Source organism: Dipteris shenzhenensis, chromosome 24, assembly GCF_047967505.1.
Source record: "Dipteris shenzhenensis isolate YYH24624 ecotype China chromosome 24, Dip_SZ_1.0, whole genome shotgun sequence".
In the NCBI taxonomy this organism is placed as follows: Eukaryota; Viridiplantae; Streptophyta; class Polypodiopsida; order Gleicheniales; family Dipteridaceae; genus Dipteris; species Dipteris shenzhenensis.
Window position 1 is genome coordinate 5,834,435 of NC_141619.1, and position 26,459 is coordinate 5,860,893.

Consider the following 26,459-nt stretch of genomic DNA (forward strand, 5'->3'; position numbering starts at 1 on the left):
CTTGCAAACCCGCTGCATAGATCATGAGGTCTTTTTGGCATATACTGAAATTTTCAGTTGATGTAATTGTAGCACCTTGTTTTGAGGTTGCTACTCATGTAATAATCAAGCAAAGATTTCACCCCAAAAAAAAGTGTGTGTGAGATATAGGTATATTTGTCCTACATGGACATTTTTGCTTGATGTACTTTTTCACCTTACCAGTTTTTTCTGGATAGCTCTTTTGTAATATAAAGCACTCAAAGTTTTCACTTTTTTTTTTGTTTTAAAGTGTGTGTTTGTGTGTGTGTGTGTGTGTGTGTGTGTGTGTCATGCCTGGAAATAGTTTTTCTTTGCTTTTGATTTCCTGTTGAGGCTCTCTGCTTTTTTGAGACCCTCATGTAAATTTTGCTGATAATATAATCATGGATTTACCCAAAAAAAAAAAAAAAAAGGTGTGTGTGTGTGTAGTGCATTATGGGTTGATCATTCCCTCTTGCTATCTGATCACTTTCCAGTATGCTTGACATTATCTATAGCACATTTGACTGATGATATGCCTTTTTTTGGTCGTCGCCTACTCCATGTTAATAGTGCTTATTTGCTTCATCAACAATTTCAGAACATGGTGAGAGTGGCTTTCCGCCCCCTCCTCTTACATGCTCAGGAGGACATGGATTTCGCTTGGATCAGTCTAGCCCATCGCTTGCAGGCTGTTATTCAAGATTATGGACGGAGTCACATGGAAAACCTCAGGCTTAAGCTGAAATGGGCTCAATCTCACAAGCAACAAATGGATGCAATCAGCTCTTATAGGCAGCTCACCTCCTCTGAACATGATTCTTACGCTTATGCGGTTCATATCATCCATCAAAATGATCTTCGCAAATTAAAGAAGTGGCAAATCCGAGCTCGCATGAAACCCCTTTTGGATAAGGGCTGCTCCTCCAAGGCCTTCTTTAAAAGCCTGCATGCGGATAGGCGAAAGGAGGATATTTGCAGGATCAGGCAGGATGATGGCACCTGGACCACCTCCAAATCAGAACTGGAATCGCAATGCTCTAGTCATTTCCACCATCTCTTTTCTCCTCAGCCTGATTATTCGATACAAGTGAACGCAGCTAGGTCTCAATTTCTTATGCATGTTCAGTCTATATTGTCTCGGGAACAGGTTCATGCATTGGAGCAGCCATTTATGCTTAATGAACTAGATGATGCTTTGAGTCATTTACGTAAAGGCAGCTCTCCTTGTTGGGATGGATTGACTGTTGAATTCTTCTGTGCATTTTGGGGTGATCTCAAGCACACTTTTCTTCTTATGATCAATCATGCTTGGGCAGAACAATCTCTTCCCCCTTCTTGGAAACATGGCCTTGTCAAATTGATCCCCAAAAAAAGATTGTGTGAGACAATGGCTGATTGGCGGCCCATATCTCTTATGCCAGTCATCTACAAACTCATTGCCAAGATGATTGTCCTTAGGGTTCGATTTATCTTGCAAGCTGGACTTCATCCCAGGCAGTATGGGTTTGTTCCCAGAAGGCAGATTACTGACAATATCTCCAATGTTTTGCTTGCAATTGAGTATGCCAAATATTCTAAACAAGATGTTCTCATACTGCAAGTGGACATTGCGAAAGCATTTGATACTGTCCATTGGGATTTTATTTCTCAGACTATGCATAAATTGGAATTTGGCCCTCGGCTCATCCATGTTATTTACTGGTTGTATTCTCATGCCACTGCACAGTGTCTGCTTGGTAGTGGGTTGTCAAGGACATGGACTATGACCCGTTCAGTGAGACAGGGATGCCCTCTTAGTTCACTACTGTACGCCATTGCTACTCATCCGTTATTGTTGCATATGGACCATCTTGCAGATACAGGACAGCTTCATGGCTTGCAAATTCCAAGTGCACAGCCGTTTCTTGCACAGGCATATGCTGATGATTCATATTTCATGCCCAGGAATTCTCAAAGTGACCTCTCTCATTTGATGCATACTTTGAATGATTTTGACATAGCTGTTGGACTGCATATCAACTTTCAGAAATCAAATCTTCTAGCATTGAAAGAAGCTGATTGGCATGCACTTCTCTGGCCAGGCCACATTATTTCTTCCCATACCATTGTGAGGCATTTAGGATATCCCATTGGCTGGAATATTACCCCTCAACAACAGCTTAAATGGGTGCTTCAAAAGATTAACAAGAAGCTGGAATACTGGCACTTGTCAACTTGGCCTCTACATGTTCGACTTCGGATAGTCCAGTCTATCATTATGGCATATGTGCAATTTTTATTTGCCTCTTCTTCACTGGTCTTTTAAGCATTTGGCTTCCTATATGTCCCAGGCTATGGAGATATTTTGGAAAAGCAAATCTCACAAAAAGGCTTTGCGACTACTTCCCATGCAGTCTGTTTGTTCTCCTAAGACTCATGGCGGACTGAATATTCTCAATCTTCAGTTTCATATGTTGGCAAGAAAGAGCACTATGATTGCTGATTTCTTTCAGCAAAAACAGCCATGGGCTATTATGCTAGCAGCTATGTGTGGAAACATGAAGTCCCATGCATATGGGCATTGGATTACAGATCACTGGGAAGCAGTCATGACCACATTTCAGGGGAAAATTCCTGGCTGTCCTGTTTCTACTGCTTTTATTCATGACTGGAAGAGAATTCTCTCTTATGCTAAATGGCCAGGTGCTTCCTCCCATCATGGTAACTCTCTTCGTTTGGAAAGCATCCATTGGAGCAAGGTGTTTGAATCGCCTCTTGCTTTACAGGCACCAATTAAAGCATATAATCTTATGAAATTGGGCATAAGATTTGTCGGAGATGTGGTGGATCAACATGGTTATGTGCTTTCATTTCCACAAGCTTGCAGGACATTCCCCTTGGGTCTGCATCATAGCCCCAATTGGAGAATACTTACAACTATGTTGCAACCATTTGTTCCTGTTCCTCCGTTGTTTGTACAAGACAGATTACTGGACTGGAATCTGATTTCCTTGTCTCCTGCTACCTGTTCACTTTCAATGCATAATTTGACATCCTTGATGGTCTACAGATTTCTTCTTCCACCGCCATGGATTGATAAGCATGCCAACACACTTTGGAATTTGGATAGGCCTTTATCTTGGTGGCAATCAAAACTCAGGAAAATTTGGAAAGCTAAATTGCCATTGAAACAGAGGCTTTTCCTTTGGGGATGTATAGTGGGAGCTTTTTCCATTGGGGTGAAATTGGAAGCACGTCGTATTGCTTCCTCTTCCTGCCCCCGTTGCTCTCATCACCGTGAGACAGTTCCCCATTTGTTATGGTCTTGCCCGCACTCTCGAATATTGATCACTCATGTCTCTCATTTGCTACGGCTCCGGTTTCCCTCTATCAGATTCGGGAAACTCTTCTAGATGTTTGGATGCTTCTCATCTCAGATGTCTCCATTCCTCCTTTTGTTTCACTAGGCTCGCTTTTGGGTACTATGGACTATTTGGACACAGAGATTGCATTTTAGGATGGGACAACAGTTTCCTCAGGCATATGCTTTCTTCAGAATGTCCCTCAAGCAATCTTTATATGATAGTTATGCTGCGAGGGACTTGGATGCTACTAGCCTTGAAGTGTTTTCTCACTGTTTTTGAGTTCTTTCATTAGGCTCTCCTTTGGAGTCTAATGTCATGTACATTGATTTCATGTTAATTTTATAGTTACTGGTTTCACCCACCAAAAAAAAAAAAGTGTGTGTGTGTGTGTGTGTGTGTGTGTGTGGTAGAGTGAGGTGTGTGTGTGGTGTGTGTAGTGTGTGTGTGTGTGTGTGTGAGAGAGAGAGAGAGAGGAGAGGAGACAGCATTCCAGAACAGCTCTAGAGCCTCCCGCAACCAGCCCGTGAGCCTCAGCTCCCTGTTGCACTGCATCAGAGCACAAAAACCGGTGTCTTGGAGCAGTTATTACCTGCCGTACAGCCCGCCAATATCCCATACAAATCCGTACATGTGTACGGCCTGTACGGACAGTTCCGCCTGCTGCAGTTTGCTGCTCCCAGTTCATCTCCGGTTCCTGGATTGTTTCCACACAGGGATTTGCTTGCGGACTACATCTACGCACTGATTTTGAAGGCTTTTGCTCCCGTTTCTTTCCTCTTGAGTCTTTGGGTCTGGTGCACCTTTCCCATCGCCAAAATCTTCCCTTTTCCTCTGAAATATAGTTCATCTGGGTTTTTTTTACTGGTTTTTTCTCTCTTTTTCCTCTACAAAACTGTTTTTATCTTCCTCGACCTCTACATCCCTCTTTCCCTTCTTTCTCCTTACAAATATACTCTTTTCCTCTTCTCTGTGGGCTTCCTGTGGGCTTTTTTTGGGACTGGGTTTTTTTTTTTCCCTCCACTATCACTTTACAGGTACCTCCTTTCTGGGTTCCACTTTTTACAAAGCTATGGCTGAATATTCCTATGAAAAAACTTTTCAAAAGGAGCCTTCGGTTCACTGCAAGAAGCAAAAGCAAGCTGAGGGTCAGCATGACCCGGTACATGATACTCTTGAGGCCTAACTGGTCTATGATGTCATGCATGAAGGATTTGCAGACACAAGGAAAGAGTGGAAAGACTCGGTTCCATCCGTTGGCCTCATGGTTGAAGTAGATGAAACTGTGGATCCAATCAGAGAATATGCTAAAAATGCAGTTATTTTATTTTTTCCAGGATGGATGCCACCTGCTGCAGAGATAGGCAACTGGTTGACTCGCACACTGGCTGGCTCATTTGTTCGCAAAGTACACTATGCAGCCAGGGGTTTTTTTGAGGTTATTATGGTGGATGAGATACACAAACAAATGCTTTTGGAACATTCGCCCCTCTTTTTTGGGCAGCAAATGGTGCATGTATTGCCATGGTCTCCCACAAGGGATTTTCAAGCTTTAATCCGACACAAATGTCCGGTCTAGGTGGAAGTTGTAGACTTCCCACAATGCATGGCCTCACTCTTGCCTAAAATTGCAGCATCTTTAGGCAAAGTGGTCTGCCCACCACGGCCAGACTCTTATTCAGTCACTGATAATCCCACACCAGACTCTTATTCAGTCACAGTGAATAATGTAGACATGGAAGTGCTTTTTATAAGCTGAAATGGGGATTATTTGCAGGGGCTTGTTTTGACTGCAAAAAATTTGGACACATGGCTTCACAGTGTCCAATGAATCAGCATAAAATGCCTCCTGCTACTTTGCCGGTTCAAATGCCTACTAAAGGTGCTCCTACCTCCATTGCAAATAAAAACAAAAGTAGTAGACAGTTTTCTGGAATTCAGGATAAAGGCAAAGCTCCAATGATTTCAAATGGGAATGTTTCTTCACATTCACCTCCTGCTATTCAACCCTCGACAAAAGGACAGAAGCCTCCAACTGATGGATGGCAAAGTCCAAGAAAAGTTATTTCTGCTCGAAGACTTCCACCCCCTCGCACTTGGAATGGTGCGTCTTCTAGTGGAAACACCCCAGAGGTCAATACAGGAATTGGGATCACATGGCTGCAGTGACAGCTAGCAGAACACTCTTCCCTGAAGAAGAGGTTGCTGCTTTGCTGTCTACTCCTCAGGTGGATACTTCTTCTCAGGGGAGAGGCCTGGACCCTGAGATAGAAATGCAGGGCTGACATCATGCAATTTGCTGTTGTACATATTTGTTATATTACTATAAATATCTGTAAATATGACTGCTCATATCAAATGTTTTACACTCAATGTCCAGCAGATGTGTGACAGTAGGAAATGGAAATCTGTGTGGCTGTATATCAACAGATTTCAGCCTGACATAGTGGCATTACAAGAACACAACCAACATGTCTATGCAGAAAAGACAGGACACTACTGTGGCTATGATATTTTCTATGCTGGGGAGCACTCTTTCTCAGGGGTAGTCCTTCTGATCAAACATGAGCTTCAACCAGTTATTGCTTTAAATGACAACAAAGGCAGATGGCTTGTTCTTCAATGCATCATTCGAGGAGAGGTGCTTGAATCTACTTCTATTTATGCACCTCAATCCTCTAGAGAAAGAACTGCATGCCATGCAACAATATCCATGGAGATATCATGCCTTTATATGTGGATTTCACTAATGCTCCACAACAGGGTGACAATACCTCCAGACATACTCATATGTTAACCCCTAAAAGGCATGCATGGTCTCAATTATTGATGCATCTGGATTTGGTTGGAAGGAATTGCAGCCTTTGTCACCTAGATACACCTTCCAACATAATGCCATTTCTTCTTATCAGGCACGTCTGGATCAATGGTATAGTGTAGCTCCGCAACAAAATGGTGATTTTACATGCAAAATGTGGATTGACTATGCCTTTGTGCATTCAGATCATGCACCTCTATGGTTGCGCCTATCCTTTCATGCTATGCCAGATGATAGATTGCCACAAAGGCGACATCTGATCGTGAACAATAGCTATTTGCAACATGCTGCTTTCAAGGCCATGGTTACTGAAGCATCTCATTCTCTGTCTTCTCGCAGCCATATTCATATTGATGATGCCTGGGATTCTTTTGTTTCCAAAATGCAAGTTGTGATTAGAGGTTATGGCAAGTCTTACATGAAGACTCTGAGGGAAACTATTGCTCAGGCCAAAGTCACTTGTCAGGACCTCACTAAACTTAGCCATCTTTGTTCGTTGTCCCTGCATGAGCAAACAACACTATGCCAGGCTAGACATTGTCTTAAACTCAATGATTACAGGAAATTGGCTAAATGGGAGACTAGAGCAAGACAAAGAGCCTTTACAGATAAAGGCTGCTCTTCCAAACAATTTTTCAAAAGCTTCCATCAGAGGAGATTAAAAACAGAAATTTGCAAGGTGCTTATGCCTGATGGATCATGGACCACCTCACGGTCACAGCTTGCTTCTGTTTGTGTACATCATTTCTCTCAGTAGCTTGGTTCTGCAGTTCCTCCCTCACAGCAGGTTTTGGTTGCACGAAATTTACTGTTACAACATGTTTCTCCTATTATTTCCACTACTCAAGCTTTGGAATTGGAGGAACCTTTTACTGAGAGGGAATTGTCACATGCAATCAAATCCTGTGGCAGATGGAAATCTCCAGGATGGGATGGTCTTACAGTCGAGTTTTTTCTAGAATATTGGCCTCTTTTGAAGCATACATTGCTACATATAATGAATGTTGCATGGCAAAATCAGAAAATGCCAGACACATGGAAGCGAGGTCTTGTTAAACTCTTCCAAAAAAGCAAATTTGTGAATCTTTGGCAGACTGGAGACCTATCACCCTTATGCCAGTCATTTACAAAGTCACTACCAAAATGATTGTCGATCGGCTAAAGGGGTTTTTACATGATGGGTTGCATCCTGCCCCATATGGCTTTGTCCCGGGTAGGCATATCACAGATAACATTGCTAATGCCTATGTTGGAATTGAATATGCCAAATACACGCAGCAGGATGTTCTGTTATTGCAAGTTGATATTGCCAAAGCCTTTGATACTGTTAAGTGGGATTTTATTTCATCGACTATGCAGGCATTGGGGTTTGGCACAAAAATGCAGCAAGTTATCACTTGGCTATATCAAGATAGTAAAGTTGCCTGCATACTTTCAGGGGATATTTCTACATCCTGGACTCTTGGTTGTTCTGTTAGGCAAGGATGTCCCCTAAGTGCTTTACTTTTTGCCATAGCCACTCATCAATGCTTCAATATCTGGACCACCTTTTGGACACTGACCAGTTGCACGGTTTGGAGATTCCTGGCAGTCATAGCATGATCGCTCAAGCATATGCTGATGATTCATTCTTTACCCCAAAAAATACTCGGAGTGATCTGTCCACGATTATGCAGGCTCTTTCTACATATGGATTGGCTGTTGGTCTTCGGGTCAATTTTCAGAAATCAAAATTCTTGCCGTTGCATGCTCAGGAATGGCACAGTCTTTTGTGGCCTAGGGAAATTGTCCCCGCTTCTCAATTGATTCGACATCTTGGCTATCCTCTAGGTTGGGGACTCACCCTTTCCAACAAACTGATTGGGTGCTAACAAAGTTGAGGGCAAAACTTGAATATTGGAAGCTTATAACTTGGCCATTACATGTTCGTTTGCAAATCACACAATCCATTTTGATAGCATACATACAATTTTATCTGCCTCTCATTATGTTCACTAAGGCAGATCTGGTTTCCTTTATGTCAACTATCATGGAAATTTTCTGGTGTTCAAAAAATGGCAAGAAAAGTCTCAGATTACTCTCTATGCATCATCTTTGTTCTCGAAAGATGCACGGGGGTCTGAACATTCTCAATATTCAAATGCATTTACTTGCTCACAGAGGGAAAATGATGTTGCAGTTTATGCAAGGAGATCAGCCTTGGGCTTTCATGGTCCGCTCTCTCTTATTACATATTCATACTTCTGCCTTTGGGCATTGGCAGCCTACTCAGTGGGATTTCCTATTTGGCTCTATCCAAGGCAAGATCAGAGGCTGCCCTTTTGTCTCTCGCCTGCGTTTTGATTGGAAACATATTTTATCCCACTTGGAATAGCATGGCCGAGATTCTCTGTCGGAAAATTCTTTGAGGGCTGAGAATATTTATTGGTCTAAAGTATTCCACCCTTCTTTGGCCATACAAGAACCCAGACGTTCTTATTTTCTCTCCTTCAAAGGCATTTCATCTGTGGTGGATTGTCATGTGCACGGATTGGTATCCAACGTGTACTAGTTACACAGGACTAGCTCAGGTCGCCTGGGAGGCTTAGAGCTAGGCAGGCTTGATTCTCGGGTTGAGTGGCAAGGGTACGGACTATTTATAGGTCTTCGCTATTTTTGGCGCTGGGGCCCAAGTCTATAAAAGGGGCCCAGGGGGTTCAGTTCTCAGTGTGCAGTTGGGAGCAAGTTTCGTTCCCACATGCTAGGTCTGATCCTGGATTGAGTCGCAGACGCGCGCCTGCATCTTAGCGTAGCCCAAGGCCCAGTGGCAGATCCCAGGCTTCATAGCGCCACCTGGTGGTATGGGACACCAGGTTGGTTTGGATCTGATTGGGAGTTCGTGCCAGTAGCTCAGCTCGTGGCTCGGAGGGGACATCTCCTGATTCGGGATCACATCCCGTAGATGTCATGGTTGGGTGGTGAGCAGCCTGCTCAGTTTCTCACGTGGTGTGTGTTTGTTTTGCAGATCAGAGGTTTCAGGAGTGCTGGGATGTGTTAGTTGGTATCAGAGCCAGCTCCTGAGGTAGGAATTTCTAATGCGAGAATTTTTGCCGATTTCTTCCTCCAGGTATGCCCTAAAATTCGAAATTTGCTGCTGTAAATTCTGCTAGGTTAGCACGGGTGGTCAGGATGTAGGGAAAAGGTAGAAGAAAGAAGGAGAGAGTTTCGAATTTACTGAAGGGTTTAAAGAGAGAGAAGGATGCACGTAGCAGGGAGAAAGCAGGGAAGACGGAAAGAGAGGCGATAGGGTAGCTGAGTTGCAGGCAAGCACATTGCGACTGACGGGGCTGTGGTGGAGGCTGTGATTGGGCGCCATGGCTGGTACGATTTTCGGCCAGGGCAGGGAGAGACGCAAGGAGCTGGAACAGGGTGCGGCCACCCTGCGAGAGGGGTTGCTTTTTTCGAAAAAGCACCACCCTCCAAAGCTGGGAGGGTGAGCCTTTTTTGGAAGCGGGGCTTCCTAATTAGGCTGCCCTGTTCCCTATATAGTTGGGCAGGGTTCCAGCCCCAGCCATAGCCTTGCAAAGAGCCCTCTCTATCCTACGAAGTGACTGCGCCATCGAGTTGCGGGACAGCCTGCGCCAGGCGGTCGTACAGCTGTCATCAGCCGTACAGCCTGCGTCATCAGCCGTACAGCCTGCGTCATCGGCCGTACAGCCTGCGTCATCACCGTACAGCCTGCGTCATCGCCGTAATGCCTGCGTCAGCCACCGTACTGCTTGCGTCAGCCGCCGCACGCTTATGTCATCAACCGTATGGACTGCGCCAGCGTCCGTACAGATTGCGTCAGCAGCCGTACGGATCGCGTCAGCAGCCGTACAGCTGCGTCACCTGTACGGTCAGCAGGAGGGTACTGTACCGTACGGATTGCTGCAGAATTCCATACGCTACAGTCGGCATCGAGTTCAGCCAGACTCCGGGATTTTTGCGCCTCCAGTTCGCCAGTTTTCAGCATCTCCTTCCGTCAGCATCTCTTGGGACGGTTTTCCTCTGCTCCATTCTCCTTTCCGCTTCGATTCACTCAGTTATTTCTCTCAGTTTATATTCAAATCAGATTTCTCCCGAGTTCACCATGGGAGAGCAGGATTTGGATTACACTCCTGTGGGAGAGGAGGATCAGGGTCTTTATGATGACCTGATTACGAAAAAGGCCTTTAGTGAATTCACCACTGCTCTGGATGGAAAATTCGAGCAGGTTAATGCAAATCAAACGGGGTTGACACAGCAACTCCAAGGGATTCAAGCGACTCTCACTCTTCTGGCTAGCACTGTGCAAGCACTCACGCATGTGGATGCCATGGCTTCAGTGCTAGGCCCGAACATAACTCAGACCCTTTTCCGGGAGATCAAAAGTCTCGAACGAAGGAGGTAGTTGACACTTGGTTACACAAGTGGCAGGTACACTTTCAGTTCCACCCGTACCCAGATGAGAAGAAAATCCAGCTTGCAGCCGATTTCATGTCAGGTAAAGCGTTGCTATGGTGGAAGGAACTCCAGCCTAAGCCAGATACATGGATAGATTTCGAAGGGGTCCTCAGGAAGGAGTTCCTGAAGAAGGAGGACGATTATGATATCGTTGGCAAGCTTAAAGCCCTCGATATGTCAAAGCTAAACTTGTCCTTTGAAGTTTATCTTCAAAGATTTCGGGATCTGCAAACCAGAGCCACAAAGATGGATCTAGTGACCTTGTTAGGTTTCTTCGTGGATGGTTTGCCAGATTCATACAAGTTGCAAATAAAGAACAACAAATGCACAGCGTTGCAAGAGGCCATGAATTATGCGCGCATTTATGATGATACCATGGCCCGTGCCAAAGCAACTACAGTTTTCGACACGAGTGGAAAGAACAAACACAAGTTCTTTCAACCTATGACTGGTACCGGGGAGACGAAGTCTACGGACAACGCCTCCAAGAAAAACTTGACTCAAGCAAAGAATGGTCGAGCCCGTTTCCTTCGCACATTGAAGCTCAAGAAAGAAGGACGTTGCTTCTACTACGAGGAGCGGGGTCACACCAAGAATGAATGTCCAAAGCGCAAGAATCAAAAGTTAGTGCTTGGACCGAAGCTCCAGGCGGGTCCAGGTACCAAAGCCAAGGGAGCGAACCAAGTTTCGAGGACAGGTATTTCTGTAAATGTCATTACCTACCCACTTTCTTGTAATTGCACTTTCAATACTTCGTTGTTTGGTTCCCATGATCTTTTCCGAGTTTATGGAGAAGTTATGGACCAACAGGTTCACATTCTCTTTGATCCGGGCAGCTCTCACAACTTTGTTAATTACAAATTTGTGCAGAAGATGGGGCTGTCCACAGTACCTAGTGATCACACCTATGAGGTGTAGCTTCCAGCTGGGAAGCAATTTTGGGATCGCAAGGTTAAAGCGCTTCCTATCCGGATTCAAGCTTACACAGGGGCTCTTACGTATTATGTTATGCACCTAGAGCATGTAGACTTGTTGATCGGGATAGAGTGGTTTAAAACCCACAATATTCAGATTAGATGGACGGAGCAAACACTTTCTTTTGTAGATAAGGACACCCAATTTTGTATTCAGTGTGATAAAATTCCCTCTTCTCAGGGACCTATTGTATCTGCGATGCAGCTTCAGAATATATTAAACACTTCTCATTACGATGTCTATCAGTGTGTTTTGATTCCGCTTTCTTCATTTGTTGTCTCTGTAATGTGTTTGAACACCGTGAATTGAGAATGTTGTTAGATAGTTTTAAGGATGTATTCCCTGCTCAACTGCCGGAAGGTTTACCTCCAGAACGGGCAGTAGATCATCGCATAGACTTAGTCCCCGGGGCTCAACCTATCAGTGTACCACCTTATAGGATGAGCCAGGTAGAGGAGGATGAGTTAGCTACCCAGCTACAGGATTACCTGAATATGGGCTATATACGCCAAAGTAAATCACCTTGGGGTGCACCTGTCCTCCTAAGAAGGAAGAAAGATTCTTCCTGGAGAATGTGTATAGATTATAAACGATTAAATAAAGTGACAATTAAGAATCGATACCCTCTACCTCGTTCCGATGATTTGATAGACCGTTTGGCCGGAGCGAAGTATTTCACTAAGATTGATTTGCGTACGGGTTATCACCAAATCCGTATCTATGCTAAACACATAGATAGGACCGCATTCCGAACTAGGTATGGTCATTACGAGTTTCTTGTATTACCTTTTGGTTTGACCAATGCTCCTGCTACTTTTCAGCAGATGATGAACGATTTATTCAGGGATTTTCTGGGCAAATTTGTTGTAGTGTTCTTAGATGACATCTTGGTCTATAGTCGAACGCTTGAGGATCACATAGGACACCTCTGGATTGTCTTAGTTATTCTAAGACAGCATAAGCTCTATGCCAAGATGAGTAAATGTGACTTCTTTATGAAGAAGATCATTTACTTAGGACACAAGATTTCTTCTGAAGGTATTAGCATTGATCTGGATCGTATCCAGAAGGTTTCAGAATGGCCTATCCCTCACACTGTGAAACAACTTCGTTCTTTCCTAGGATTTACGGTATTTCTTCGGAAGTCTGTGCGTGATTATTCACATATCACAGCACCCTTGGCAAACATATTGAAAGGTCGTGGACGCAGGTCTACTCAGCCAATCTCTTGGAATGATGCAATGAACAAGGCTTTTGAAACCTTGAAGTTTTCTATAAGGAAGCACCCGTTCTTGCATTACCCGATCCTACCCGGCCTTATGTTTTAGAGGCCGATGCGAGTGATTATGCGATTGGGACAGCTCTATTCCAAGAGGGCAGACTTGTAGCTTTCGAGAGTAAGAAGCTAGACGACACTCAATATCGTTGGCCCACACTCGAGAATTAAGTATGTGTGTGATGGATCAAAATTGAGGGGAAGGAAAGCTAGATGGGCAGAATTAATGCAAGATTTTGATTTTGAAATACATTATCGTAAGGGTTCGTTGAATAGTGTGGCGGATGCCTTAAGTCGAGTTAAGTTTGTAAATGCTCTGTCATTTACGGAAATATCCTCGTACCTATTTCAATCCTTCAGAGGGCTATACGCAACTGATAGTTATTTCAGTTCTTATTGGCAGAGAGTCCAGGATGGGAGCTCCATGGTTGACCAGGACTCAAGGATTGTGCCACCTATGGTACAGGCGGCGGGAGGTCAGTGGATGATTAGGAACGGCTTGCTGTTCCGGAATGAAAAGATTTGTGTGCCGGATGTTTTGGACCTTAAATCCAAGATACTCTTGCAGTGTCATGATGCTCCTAGTGCGGGACATCCAGGTATACATAGGACTCTGTCTCTTGTGAAGCATACCTTTTATTGGCCTAAGATGCGTGCATTTATTGACAACTATGTAGTAGGTTGCCGGGTTTGTCAGGTTACTAAGGCAGAACGCCTTAGAAGCGCAGGCTTATTACAGCCATTACAGATTCCAGGTAATAAATGGGAAAGTATTTCCATGGATTTTATTACTGGTTTGCCTCGAACGCGCAAGGGTCATGACTCTATTTGGGTCATAGTCGACCGTTTGACAAAAATGGCTAGGTTCTTACCTACTAGAACAATTTGCGTGGAGCATACAAAACATCCTGACTGTCTGAATAGTCCCCGTGTTGAGATGCGGGCTGCTTACCCTTACTTATCATGCGTAGCAACGGCAAATGTGATCTACTGACCAATCTGTTGTCCCATCTAGACAAGAGCCGTAGCCGTATCCTACATAGCCATGGCTGTGGTAAGCTGCTGGCTAAACTCCTGTCCTATTTGGCGGAAAGCACCCTGGAGCATAGAGGAAAGGGCATCCAGAAACTATGTCTGCACTGCCTGTGCTTCCCGGGATGCAGGAGAGAGAGGCTAAGTGGAAGGAACCTCTGCACCACCAGTGAATGCAGCCACTGTAGCAGGCACTTGCTCATACTGAGCAACCTCATTAGTGTCATGCAATGTATCACAAGGGGCACGCTTCGGTGCCATGGTGACTAGCCCTAGAGTGAGGAGCTCGAATGTAGGCAAGGAGAAATGGATAGCAAAACCCTGCTGTAATGAGCACCTGAGATAGTGCGTGGAAACACGAAAATGTCGATGGAGAGGCTCGAAAGAAGGGTCGTCAAAGAAGCTTCGAAATGGAGCCAAAATGGCTCCAAACGGGCTCTAAAAGGCCCCTAAAAAGAGGCTGAAAAGTGAACTGTTGGACACACACTTAGTCTAAACTAACCCTCTTGTTAACCCTAGTTAGCACTAACCTAACCTAGGTCCAAACTAACTAAACCCAAACCTAACCCCTAACTACAATCCTAACCCACCACACTAACTACACCTAACTGACCTACAAGATTAACCCTAGTTAGGTACCCTAGTTAGGACCTTAGACCTTAGTCTAAGGAAAAAGAAAGTGGCATCGCAGCGGGCAACGGCGGCGCGAGCGAGATCACGCAGCAGGCAATGGGGCAGCAGGCGACGGGTGTTCACGCATCTCGCGGCTGGGTAGACGGACGGAACGGCAAATGTAACGACTGGGCATTCGGGTTGGAACGGCTAACGGACGGAACGGCATGGAGTGGGCGTGACGGGAGATGGGCAACACGGCGGTAGCACAGCGGTGGCCTGACGGGAGATCTTGCTGTGAAAATTGAGACTCCGTGAGTCCTGGCTAGCTCCTCGCAAATCTCTGTATGGCGGTGGTAGCCATAAGCTTTGTGGAGCTCTGGCTATGGCGCTCGATGGCTGCAAAGCTTCCTCGCAAATCTGTGGATCTGTGGTGCGAGCAGATAATCCCAAATTATCACAGTTTGCTTGTGATTGAACGTTGCACACTACCGGCCCTGTGTTGGTTGTGGCTCTGGCATTGGCAGGACTGTTTCCATTCGGAAGGAAGGTGAAAGGGAAACCAGGGCGCTAGTAACCTGGCTCTGATACCAATGTAGTGAAGGGGGAAGGGGCAGATTTGGAGATGGGGAGAGAATAGCAAAAGGAAGGGAGGAGAAGAGAGGAGAAGGGGAAGGAGAGAGGAAGAGAGAGAAGGATGAGGGGATAGAGAGAGGGAGGAGAGGGAGTGTGAGCGTAGGCAGCAGGTAGCAAGAAGGAGGAAGGAGAGTAGATAGGATTCGATGTCACATCAAAAAGTGCCATACAAATCATTAGGGGCTCACTTATATAGTCCCCCTTCTTTCTCCTATCTTACCACCAATTTCCCTTCTTTTTTCCCACCTAATTTCCTGCTATTTCCCACCTTCATTACAATTTAGGTGCTGTCTATAAGCTTTTCCCGCCTCGTCTCTTAGCCCTTCTTATCTCTTCCTATTCCCTATCTACATATGCCCTTTACTCGTTGCCTTGTCTGCTGTCCTATTCCCTATCTGCACACCCCCTTTTCTTTTAGCCTTTCTCATCTCATCCTATTCCCTATCTACATACCCCCTTTTCTTTTAGCCCTTCTTGTCTCTTCCTATTACCTATCTACATACTCCCTTTACTCTTGCTGTCCTATCCTCTTTCCTCAGCTCAGTTAGGTCTCCATGGAATCAGTTCAATGCCAAAGGAACGACCTGAAGCGTCAGCAGGTCTTGGTTGCAGAAGACGCAGAATTGTGTACCAATCCGGAGCTGCAGCCACTTGCTGACACTTTGTATTAGGCTTTTTCAGACATAAATCGTGCTTGGGGTGATGATCCGGTCCTTGAGTTTCGAGTTTCTGTCCCTGGGCAGGTTTTGTATGCACAGGTTATGAGCTTGTCTTAGAGAGCAGTGGTTTTGTTCTTTCCTGGCCGTATGCCTGCTGCTATAAGGCAGACAGAGGTTTTTATGAGGTTATTTTCACCAATGCCCAGTACAAGCAACAGCTTTTGCAAAAATATTCTCTCTTTTTTGTATGCACTGGTTATGAGCAGTGGTTTTGTTCTTTCCTGGCCATATGCCTGCTGCCATAAGGCAGACAAAGGTTTTTGTGAGGTTATTTTCACCAATGCCCACAAGCAACAGCTTTCACAAAAATCTCATCTCTTTTTTGGCAATCAATTGGCTCATGTCTATCCATGGATGCCTACAAAGGACTATCAAAGTCTCGTAAGACATAGATGTCTGATCTCCCTTTATATATTATAAGCCCCGCATTGCCTTATTTGACTGAAGCATTGCAGAAGTTGGTCTGTCCTCCTCATTCTCCTGGAAATATACATCCTTTTTCTGTATTGTGGGGCACTGATAAACCCACTCCCCCGCATGTTGCTCTTCAGGTTGACATGGTGAAGATGCCATCTCAGCAAGTTGAAATGACGTAAATTTGCAGGTTCCTGTTTTGAGTGTGGCAAAGTTGGACACATGCAAGCGGAATGTCCACGGTTGTATTGAAGCCTCCTTCTGCTGCTGCCCGCCCTAATGACGCTTCCATGGCAAAGCCTGTACTAGTGTTCCCTGGTGGAGCATGTAGCTATTAACTCAATATTGAACTTGAATACTAGCATTTTATCAAATTTTAAAGGCAAACAACGAATGAGTAAAAAAATGGACATGTGACACGACACAGGGTCCGTTAGGACCCGATCCTCCTTGCAAATGTCAGGGGTGGTGATTTATTATTGACTTGGCCATACTGTTTGTGAGTTGAAGCCCAAAAAATACAAGAATAAGGCAATGCTTACAAGAGCTCATATTCCACCCCCAATGGTCGATTAAGGCAAAGATAAAATGTAGGCCTCAAACTTTGAGGTAGTGGATAAAATGCTAGTTGGAGAAAAAGCCTCTTCATCAGACTAGCAATCTACTAAAAAAGGTTTTAAGCCAAAAACAATTGCCAATAGAAATTGGACAAAGAATGCATCCTCTTCCAAGGAGACACAAGCACTTGATGGATTTGGGGTTGGCAAGCTTTGGTCTGCGGTGGTTCGGGCTGATCGATTTATTGCAGCTATACCTTTAGATAATCTTGTCTCCTCTCCTCAAATGATGAGCAAGGTATTGCCTTAGATGCCCATGACACTTAGTGTAGAAGCAGCCCTTGGCCTATCCCATCGAGGGCCTCCACTTGTGTCTTTGATTCCAGCCCTTTTGGCTAAATGGTATTCTTTGTGGACATAGTGATTGCCAAGCCATAAGCAACGTAAGTCATATATGAATCCCTTGTTGGAATGGTCACCTCCCCATCTGTAAGCCCCCATATGAGGAGGGGGAGGTAGACTTGGAAATATTGGGGCTGCCACATGGGCAGCACATGAGCTGCCATGTGGGCAGTTGTCAAGGCAAAGGGCAGGCCATGGACCTGCAATTAGAGGCGCAGCATGGCGACCTGTTTGGGGCCTGGGCAGGCTTGTGCACAGGGTTATTGCCTGCAGCAGGTCCTAAACAGGGCGCGGACCTGTACGGCTGCAGTACGGCTGCATGGTGGGGGTCTATGGGCAGGCATAAGGCCTGCAATAGGCACAGGAATGGGCAAAGGCAGCAGCCCAAAAGGGGCTGCCAAAGGCCCTTATATAGGGCTGGTTGGACCAGCCAACCAGGTCGGCCAGTCTGGTCGGCCAGGATGAGGCTGGCTGGTCGGTCCATTCAAGGGGGCCTTGAGCCCTATATCATCTGGAGCAGCTTTTGAGGAGCAGAAAGGAGCAGCACCAGCAGCAACAGTTGGGCCTCATCCTGGAGGTGAACTTGGCTGAAGACCTGCAGACTTAGCTCACTCAGAGGGCTGCCCACCTAGGCTGGTTTCCAGACAGCAAGGTGGAGAGGATCACTCTAGACAGAGAGTCTACATTTGCTCGAGGTGGAGCACGCGGGCTCAGAGATCTAAAAGTGCTTGACATCTAGAAGGAGAATTGTATCCTGTCCTACTTTGTGGATGGACGGAAATATAAAGAGTTGCTTCTATATTTGTTTCTGAGCATTGTCTGTTTACTGGCTTGCACATCTATGCACATAAGTTTGTGATTCCACACCCACACGCACACTGTGTGAGCTCCTGGGCATTACTATCAGTCTTCCGCTGTGCGCATTTCTAACATGGTATCAGAGCCCAAGTAGGAGGCTCACAAGTGTGGGAGCCTGAAGGCAGGGACCTTGCATTTCAAACGCTCTTGGGAATCAACTTCCACGACTGGAGGATTGTTCCCTGTCACAAGCACTAACGAGCAGCTCCCAGACAACAAGATAAGAGGGAGATTGCTTGCTGAATGCCAAATCCCACGAGTGGAAGAATCACCCCAAGAACGCAAGACAGATTTATGGAACGCAACTCAAATTTATGTGCTTTACACAACAGTGATAGAAAACAACTCAGATCTGGAAGAAAACTCAGATGTAAAAATCAAAACAGAATATGATACCATACACATCAAGGACAAAAACTGTACCAACACCTTCAGCAAACAGTCACCGAGGTAAGGTACCACAAAGTGGCTCTGTTTGCTGCACCCTCTCACAAGAGGTAAGGTACCACAAAGTGGCTCTGTTTGCTGCACCCTCTCACAAGAGGTATGCTCCACATGAAAGACTGTAGGCCAACGGCCTCGCATGCCACAGGTTGGCTGAGTGTCATTGGATTGTATACCATGCATATTATGTTCAATAGCACCACCGGGAATTAATCCCCTTCGTGGCTCTAGTATCTGGAGCTTCTTCCACGTCATGTGCACCCTCTGAATCATCATGAGTGGCATCCAATGTCTAAGAAGCCTCCCATTAAATCCTTAATCATTCGATATCTCAATAATCATGCTGAGTTTTGCAGTACCATTGTTACACATTTTGCAAACTTCCCGATACTCAGGAGTCCACTTCTCACCACATTTAAAGCATAAGTTTGCCCGCTTTCTGTTGTCCATAATAGCCCTGGTGTGTTATTTAAATTCAGATTTTTCATTACCAACACTTGGCTTAACTCCTAGCTTAGCATCAAATAACCTGTATGGCTTAGCATATGGCATCTTGCTGCCTGTAACCGAAAACTCTGAAATGGTGTTGCTGCTGATTTCCTATCATGCCAATCAGTCACCTTAGGCTTCTTCTCAGCCTCATTTGCCTTCTCGTATGTGCTGCCCGCTGCCATCTTATCCTTGTTGGCATATTTGGGCTCAAACACCTCTGCCAATTGAAGTGTACACTCAATTGTTTGAGGGTTATGTGCCTTCACATCTGCAGCTAGGGAAGGACTCAATCCTTGGATGAAACGCAGCAACTTCCCTTCCTCAGATACACCCTATACAAACAATTAAAGTCTCCAAAAGTGCTGCAAATACTCTTGGACTGTACTAGTCTAGGAAGATGAGTGGGGATACGAAGGTAGTTACCATCATTTCTTTTGAAAACCCTCCATGTGGTCGGCCTTTGAGGTGAATCCCTTATATACCGCCACCAAGTATGTGCATACCCCCAAAGATTATGCGGCCCTCATCTTGCTTTGGGTAGAAGCGGAAATAATCTTCCAGCTCGTAAGCCATTCCACTAGCTAATTAGGTGTGCGAGTATCCCCTTTGAACTTATGCACTATGAGTTTGTCCTTGACATCCTTGGCTGCATAATTCCTGCGTGTGTAACCTCCAGATGTGCGGGCATCATCACGCCTGAGGTTCACATAATCGGAGAAAGACATCTCAAGTTTGAAGGCTTCAGGTAGGGCCTTATATGAACGCAAGAAATCTACCAACATCTCATCAAAGGTGGCTAAATGAGTACATCTAATATCCTGCAACTTGGTCCAAGATTCCATCAGTGAAGGGTAGATCAAGAACTGTCTGGGCATTCAACTATATTGATAGTCCACACAGACTCGGAGTTTGCCATTTTTCTTAGGCACAACCACTATAGGAAACAACGATCAATGGCATAAATAAAACCAACACGCAAGAGTTGACCTAACTCAGCTTTTACCTGTTTGGCATAGTTAGGATCTATTCAGTACCTCAGCTGTCGAATTGGCTTTGCATCTGGCACCAAAAGTATCTTATGTTGACACAGGAGGAACTTCGCGTAGGTCATTGTAACTCCAGGCAAATACATCCTTATACCTGACAAATAAATCTCTCGTAACCCCTAGTTGCTCAGAAGAAAGATTGGCACTTACCACTACCATGGCAAGGTTGTCTTCTGTTCCAAGATTTAGTTCTTGTGTTGGCTCTGGTACCAACTGTTCAATACCGAGTCTGGTAATAGTTACCGGCATCTCAGCTAGCTCTCGTTCCTCTTCAATGTCTTTAGTGAAGTTACTAGAAAAGATATCTTTTTGCTTACCAATTTTTTCGACTTTCAACTTCTGTTTGATATCTATAGCCACTTGGAAAATATCAATCTCGCCCGTAGGTAGGATTTGTAACTCAATTAATCATGACTCAACATCCTGAGGAAATGTATCTGTGACCCCCAAATTCTTTGGTCGACAACTACTCCGACCTTCCGAGGATTTATAGGTATGCATACATCTTGACTATCTGTGATCATCTCTTATGAACCCCAATCATAGTATTGGATAGTCATACTGCTCCATGGCAATCACAATAAAATTGATTGTATAATAGATACCACATATAGAGATGACAACATCTTGTAACATACCTTCTGGGTCAAATGATCGTTAATCTGCCATGCGTACTCGGAAAGGTGATGGCTTGTATGACATAAACTTCAATCACTGAGCAATTTCTTTAGAAATGATGTTCACTCCAGAGCCACCATCCACTATCACTCCTGGTATATACCAGAAACATACCCAAACCCATGCTCTAAAAACACAACATAGTGCAGTTTCAATCTCATGATAGTCATAAGGTTGAAAACCATAAACTCCATCACCCATAGCACGGACTAGGTACTATGGCATCCCTACTCACGTCATCAATGCCCCACTATCACTCCTATTATAGTTTGTTTCTTACCTTGATGGTGATTACCGTCACTTCCTCATCAACTACTGGAGTATCAATCACAGGTATAGTAGCTAAAGAATGTACCTCTTTTGGTTGCTCGGATGATTCTTTGATCAGCTGAGCAAAGAAATCCCGACAATAAGGAGCTATTCACGTTAACTCTACGAACGTCAGACTGACTTGCATCTTCTTGAATATGTCCCATGCTTGGGCTAGCTCTGCGCTAGGTTCTGGTGAAGCACTCAGTTTTGTTGCATTTGCCTTAGATTTGAGGATTCCCTTGCTCGGTAACAGAATGCTGAATCTGCTCAGGCATTTCCAATGCTGGAGCTTTCCCTTTTAACTCCCTTGCAATTTTAGCAGCTAACTCCTTTTGAGCCTTCCAATTGATGTCTTTACTTGAAGAATCCATGTCTTCCGTGGTTGCAACTGATCCTATGACCAGCTAACCACTTGGGCATCAATTGCATCTGGTAGCTCGGCTACAACTGCTCAACATTCTAGATCCACTTCTTTTCTTTCCATGTTAGTTTTAAGGAACTTCGAATGTTTAGCCTATATTAGACAATCAGAACGTAAATGATTTTCTCCACAACAAAAGCGCTCGATCTTAGATCTATCTGTTTTCTCCTTACCTTTGTCCTTCTACTTGGGACATGGTGGCTTACCATTTGGTGGCCAAGCATCAATCGTCACTTGGTTCACTGACACTAGGTGGTTTTCACCATTGAGCCAACATTCGGATTCATCATGCCCAAACTTGGTGCAAGTATTACAATACTTAGTTTTGCATTCCTCTTCCACGTGTCCACCCCTAGAACACTTATTACACCATTTCTCATTGTTGCCTGGTTTTCCTCGTATGCCCAATTCTTTTAAGGCCGCCTTCAACCCGGTTTTGAGCTTTCTTTGCTGGCGTCTCCTCGGTGTCAGTCACCATCTTTCTTCGTTGCCTTAATCTTTGAGCCCTCACTCTTCTCCAGAGCAGCTCGGTCTAGCAATTCTTCATAAGTTCTAGTCAGATTGACTATCTCTGGCTTACGCAAGTCTACCTGGGTGCCTATGATCAACCAGGCTCACATAGACTAGTTATCTGGAGCGGTGCTCAACTGATTCATAAGAGCTCGCATCCTAAGTACAAACTCTTTGACTTGTTCTACTTCAGCTCACTTAGCTTCGTTCGAACATCTTCTTCATTGATTTCCTACCTAAATCTTCATAGGAAAGCTTCACACATTGTATACCAAGTGGAAACTGGTTAAACCACCTCTAGCATTTTTTATTAAGATACACGAAAAATAATCCATGTACTCCTCGTCTATTGTGGCACCATTGATGTGACAGACTCAAAAAAACTCTATAAGTGACTATATGGATCTTTATTATCACATTCTCTGTAAGCCCCCAAATGAGGAGAGCGTGGGGGAGGGAGACCTAGGGCAGGATGTGCCCAAGAGGAAAAGAAGAGAGGGGGCTGCCACATGGGCAGCACCTCACATCAAAGAACATGGAAGGTACCCGGAGCTAGGATGGATCTGCATGGCGCTGACGTCAACAGTGTACGGAACTGTACGGCACTGGAGAAGAGCCTGGCAGAGGGCAGATCCAGCAGCCAGCAATCTAGGAGGCAGAAAGGAGCAGCAGGAAGCCACCCTCTGAGCCTATATCCAGGAGGTGAGAGGGTGCTTGAAGGCTGCAGACTTAGCCAGGAAGGGCTGGAGCTTGGCTGTCTTCTAGGGCAGCAAGGTGTTGTGATCACATTCTCTGGAGCAGCCCTCTGACAGCAGACAGGAGCAGCAAGAAGGCAAGCCTTGGGCCTATACACAGGAGGTGAAGGTGACCCTGAAGGAGCTGCAGACTAAGCTTGAGTGGCAGCCCACCTAGGCTGGTTTCCAGACAGCAAGGTGGAGAGGATCGTTCTGGACAAAATGTCTACAGACGCTCGAGGTAAAGCACGCGGGCTCGAGTCTAGAGATAACTGGCTGATAGGAGAAGGACCTTGTGGTTAGATCAGAGGACCACACCATTGGTGGGACTCTGGATCTATATCTTTTGTTTTGTGTCCATAGTTTTGGACGGAAATATATTTTGGTGGTTTCTCTATCTGGCTGGTTCATTGTCTATTGATGAGTCTGCACATCTATGTGACGCACATTAAGTAAAGAAGTTTGTGATTCCACACCCCACACGCACACTGTGTGAGCTCCTGGGCATTACTATCAGTCTTCCGCTGTGCATACCCTCTGTTGGGTAATTTCTAACAAAAACTTGCCAAGAGAAGGCTATGAACATGCAGCAAAGGACTAGGAGATCTACAGCCAATGAGAGACCAGTGTAAAAACACTTACTAAGCAAAGCAACGCCTATGTTTTCATAGGTACCAAGCAGTAGTTGCTATCCAAACTTTCAAAAGGTTACCGCAAAATGTCAGTACCTCTACTGAAACCTAGGCACCACAGCTTGCACACACGCCATGTTCAGTCCTTAATCCCACAGGCCACGAGTGGTAATGGATTAAGAAGAGGTATCCTTTTTGTCAATTTCACCCTTAAAATGGTGATGACTTATTTCTCCAAAACTGGCTAGCTCGATAACACTAACGTTGGTATGCCAAAACCTTGGTAGAGACAGATTATTTCCTAAAGCTGTCATGGACGATCACAGTGAAGGATGCATTACTTAAACCCTTAGCGGTATCGTTTGAGCTGCGCTATATCATTGCTTCTATTATACAGTATATAACCTTTATGATTCAAGAGGGTTTTTTCTAATGTCAACGGCATAGATTGACATACCTTCGAACTTTCAGCTTTCCCATAAGCAGACGGTGGCAGTTTAGCGTCAAGCCTGCAACATCGAAGTTGTAACAGTGGTTAATTTGTGTTTATGATTGCAGACACGTGAAGCTCGTCGTTACACATCCCACTTTCAAATTCCTCAATGAGCTCTGTCCAATTGCCTATAAAACCTCTCTATGCTGATCAAATCACTTCCCGCCGAAAATAAAGCCAAACAGAACAAAGTCGCAGCTGGTGCTGGGCACCCACTTTTCCAAATAGTTTCGAAAGAAGCGCAATGCAGGATCTTGAAGAACAGCTGGATTGAATTCGCATAGCTGAACGAAGGCCTTGAGCTGGGCAATCTTGCTCGGATCCATGGCACGGCACCAAAACCCTTCGCTAGCCTAAACGGATGAATCTGGACGTCGACTGCTGACTACAACGTATCTGATAGATAAGTTGACAACAATCGGGTTCGTCTCTTTTTGTCCACTCTTTTCTCTAATTTTAACTTTTAAGGTCTCTGTCTTTGAAGTTTAGAATTTAATCAATGCGCCATGGGCGAGCATAGTCTCAAAACACGCTAATTAGGTCATTGCCTGCCCAATGTGGGTAGGGTATAGTGATGGTTGTTCTCTTTTTAAAGGTAAAATAATTTTCTCGTTTTATTTAAGATTGAGAAAAAGCTCTATTGGTCCAAGTTTACTTTCGTGTAACTTAATTATTAGTCTACATCCTATGGCTTTAAATGCATTGTCGTTGAATTTGGATGGTTGCAAGGGATTTTGTCTTGAAGGCGCCGAATTGTTGTATTGAAGACTTTAACTAACTCTCTAGGCGAAATTGGTAAGTGTTCAGCGCATCAATTATCCTGGCATCTAGCTTGGGACGCTCTGCTATGAGACAAATCTAGCTTCCCTCGCCCAAGTACACCTCCATCAAACTCGCCATTATTCCTCTTCTCTCACCTATCATCTCCCTCGCCTTGTTCTCCATCACCAAGCTCACCACAATGTCCATTGCTAGGTCCTACAACACATTAGAGATTCACAGAAAAGGAGTGATCCGTTACTCCTGTGGTGGTCGTATTGTTTTGATTTTGCTCGACTCCTATCACTCGCTTTGAAGTTTTTAGCTTCTTTCCATGCTCACCTTGTCTCACAATCACAAGATTCTAATGTTGAAAAATTAGCATCAAACTATCGAAATTTATAGAGACAATCCTAATCTTCTTTGGTTCATGTGTTCTCCTAGTCTTGATGCAGCGAAAGAGTCCATGCTTCATAGTTTTCCCTTGGTGCCACTGCATTTCCATCTTCATGTTATTCTTATCCCACATTTTACGATCCTTCAGTAGCTCACATGTAAGTGATGGCATTTTTTGAGTTTCGCGTAGAAAATGCCTCCTTCCATTTCATGAATTGCTACTTCATTGTGACAATGTACGATGCCGAGTTTTGCTCTTTGCTGCGTTGTTGATCAAAAGGTTTGTGGTTCATTCTCACGTATATATAGTCCACATGGGGCCCAAAATCCATACCGACAAGCATGGTTTTTAAGGTTTTCAGCGAGGCTATCAATCGGCAGATTAAGCAGCCACATTGGCAAGTAAAAACTGGTATATCTGTTTTGCTTTTCAAGCTTCTCTTCGATCACGAAACATTCACTTTACCATCGGGGCTGAAAGGTTGGAGGTCGTGATAGTTTTCAAGAGTGAAATCAGGAAGCTTCATACGACTCGTTGCACGGCTATGCTAACTACCTCCTTTTCGAACATTGTGCTCTTCTGCATATTTCCAAGTGATCATCTCGATAAGGCTCATTGTATTTTGGTTCTTACACTCATTTCATTTGGTCAGGCCTCATGAATGATAATATCATTCACCTTGTTTCCTTCCTTATTCTATCCAAAGAATATCAAGTTGGAGTGGAATGCCTATACGAACATCTCCATTGTATGTTGAAATGGTTTCTTTTGTCCATCCAGTAGTGATTTGGGGGTAAAACAAGGGTGTCCTCTCTTACACACACTATTTGGCCTATGCAAAGGAGGCAATTATGTAAGTGGCAAGAGATGAAAAGCTTGGAGGATCAACATAAGCAATTATTTAGGTGGCAATAGAGGACAAGCTTGGAGGATCAACATTGGGAAAGCATCTTATCATGCTGCTTTTATATGCTGATGACATCATACTCTTTGCACATGAGGCCGTACACATTGTTGAAGAGTTTTGTGAAACAAGCTGCTTATCAATCAATGTGGAGAAAACAAAGTTCACAGTAGTCAAATCGTTGAACCAAAGGTCTACCCGTGTTTGACTTATAAGGGTGACACAATTGAAATAGTCGGCTCATTCAACTACTTGGGTATCAATGTGCTGGCAAATCATGATGGAGTGCATGCATAGAACGCTGACTAAGGCAAGAGGGACCAGCTACAACATGTTCAAATCTAAATGTAATTCAACTAACATACAAAGATGGCATACGAAGGTTGGACAATTTAGTGCTATAGTGGGAGTGTAGTGGTCCAAGTTTTGCTTTATGGAGTGGAATTTTAGGGGGGTAGCATGTCTCAAGCCTCTTGGAATGACATTGAGAAAGTGCAAAAAATGCTATGAAGACGGCACTTGGGGTCAAG

General features: G+C 44.6%; 1 protein-coding gene across 1 annotated transcript in view; it reads right to left on the bottom strand.

The window, feature by feature from the left end:
- The window catches only part of HIP1 (HSP70-interacting protein 1), an 88,030-nt gene extending 63,616 nt beyond the window's left edge, over nucleotides 1-24,414 (bottom strand). The window contains exons 1-2 of the mRNA XM_087395332.1: nucleotides 24,086-24,414; nucleotides 23,834-23,885 (exon numbers count right to left, since the gene is read on the bottom strand). Coding sequence (XP_087251458.1) covers nucleotides 23,834-23,885; nucleotides 24,086-24,195 — 162 coding nt within the window. The 5' untranslated portion in view covers nucleotides 24,196-24,414. The remainder of the gene's footprint in view (nucleotides 1-23,833; nucleotides 23,886-24,085) is intronic.
- Between the last annotated feature and the right edge of the window lie 2,045 nt (nucleotides 24,415-26,459).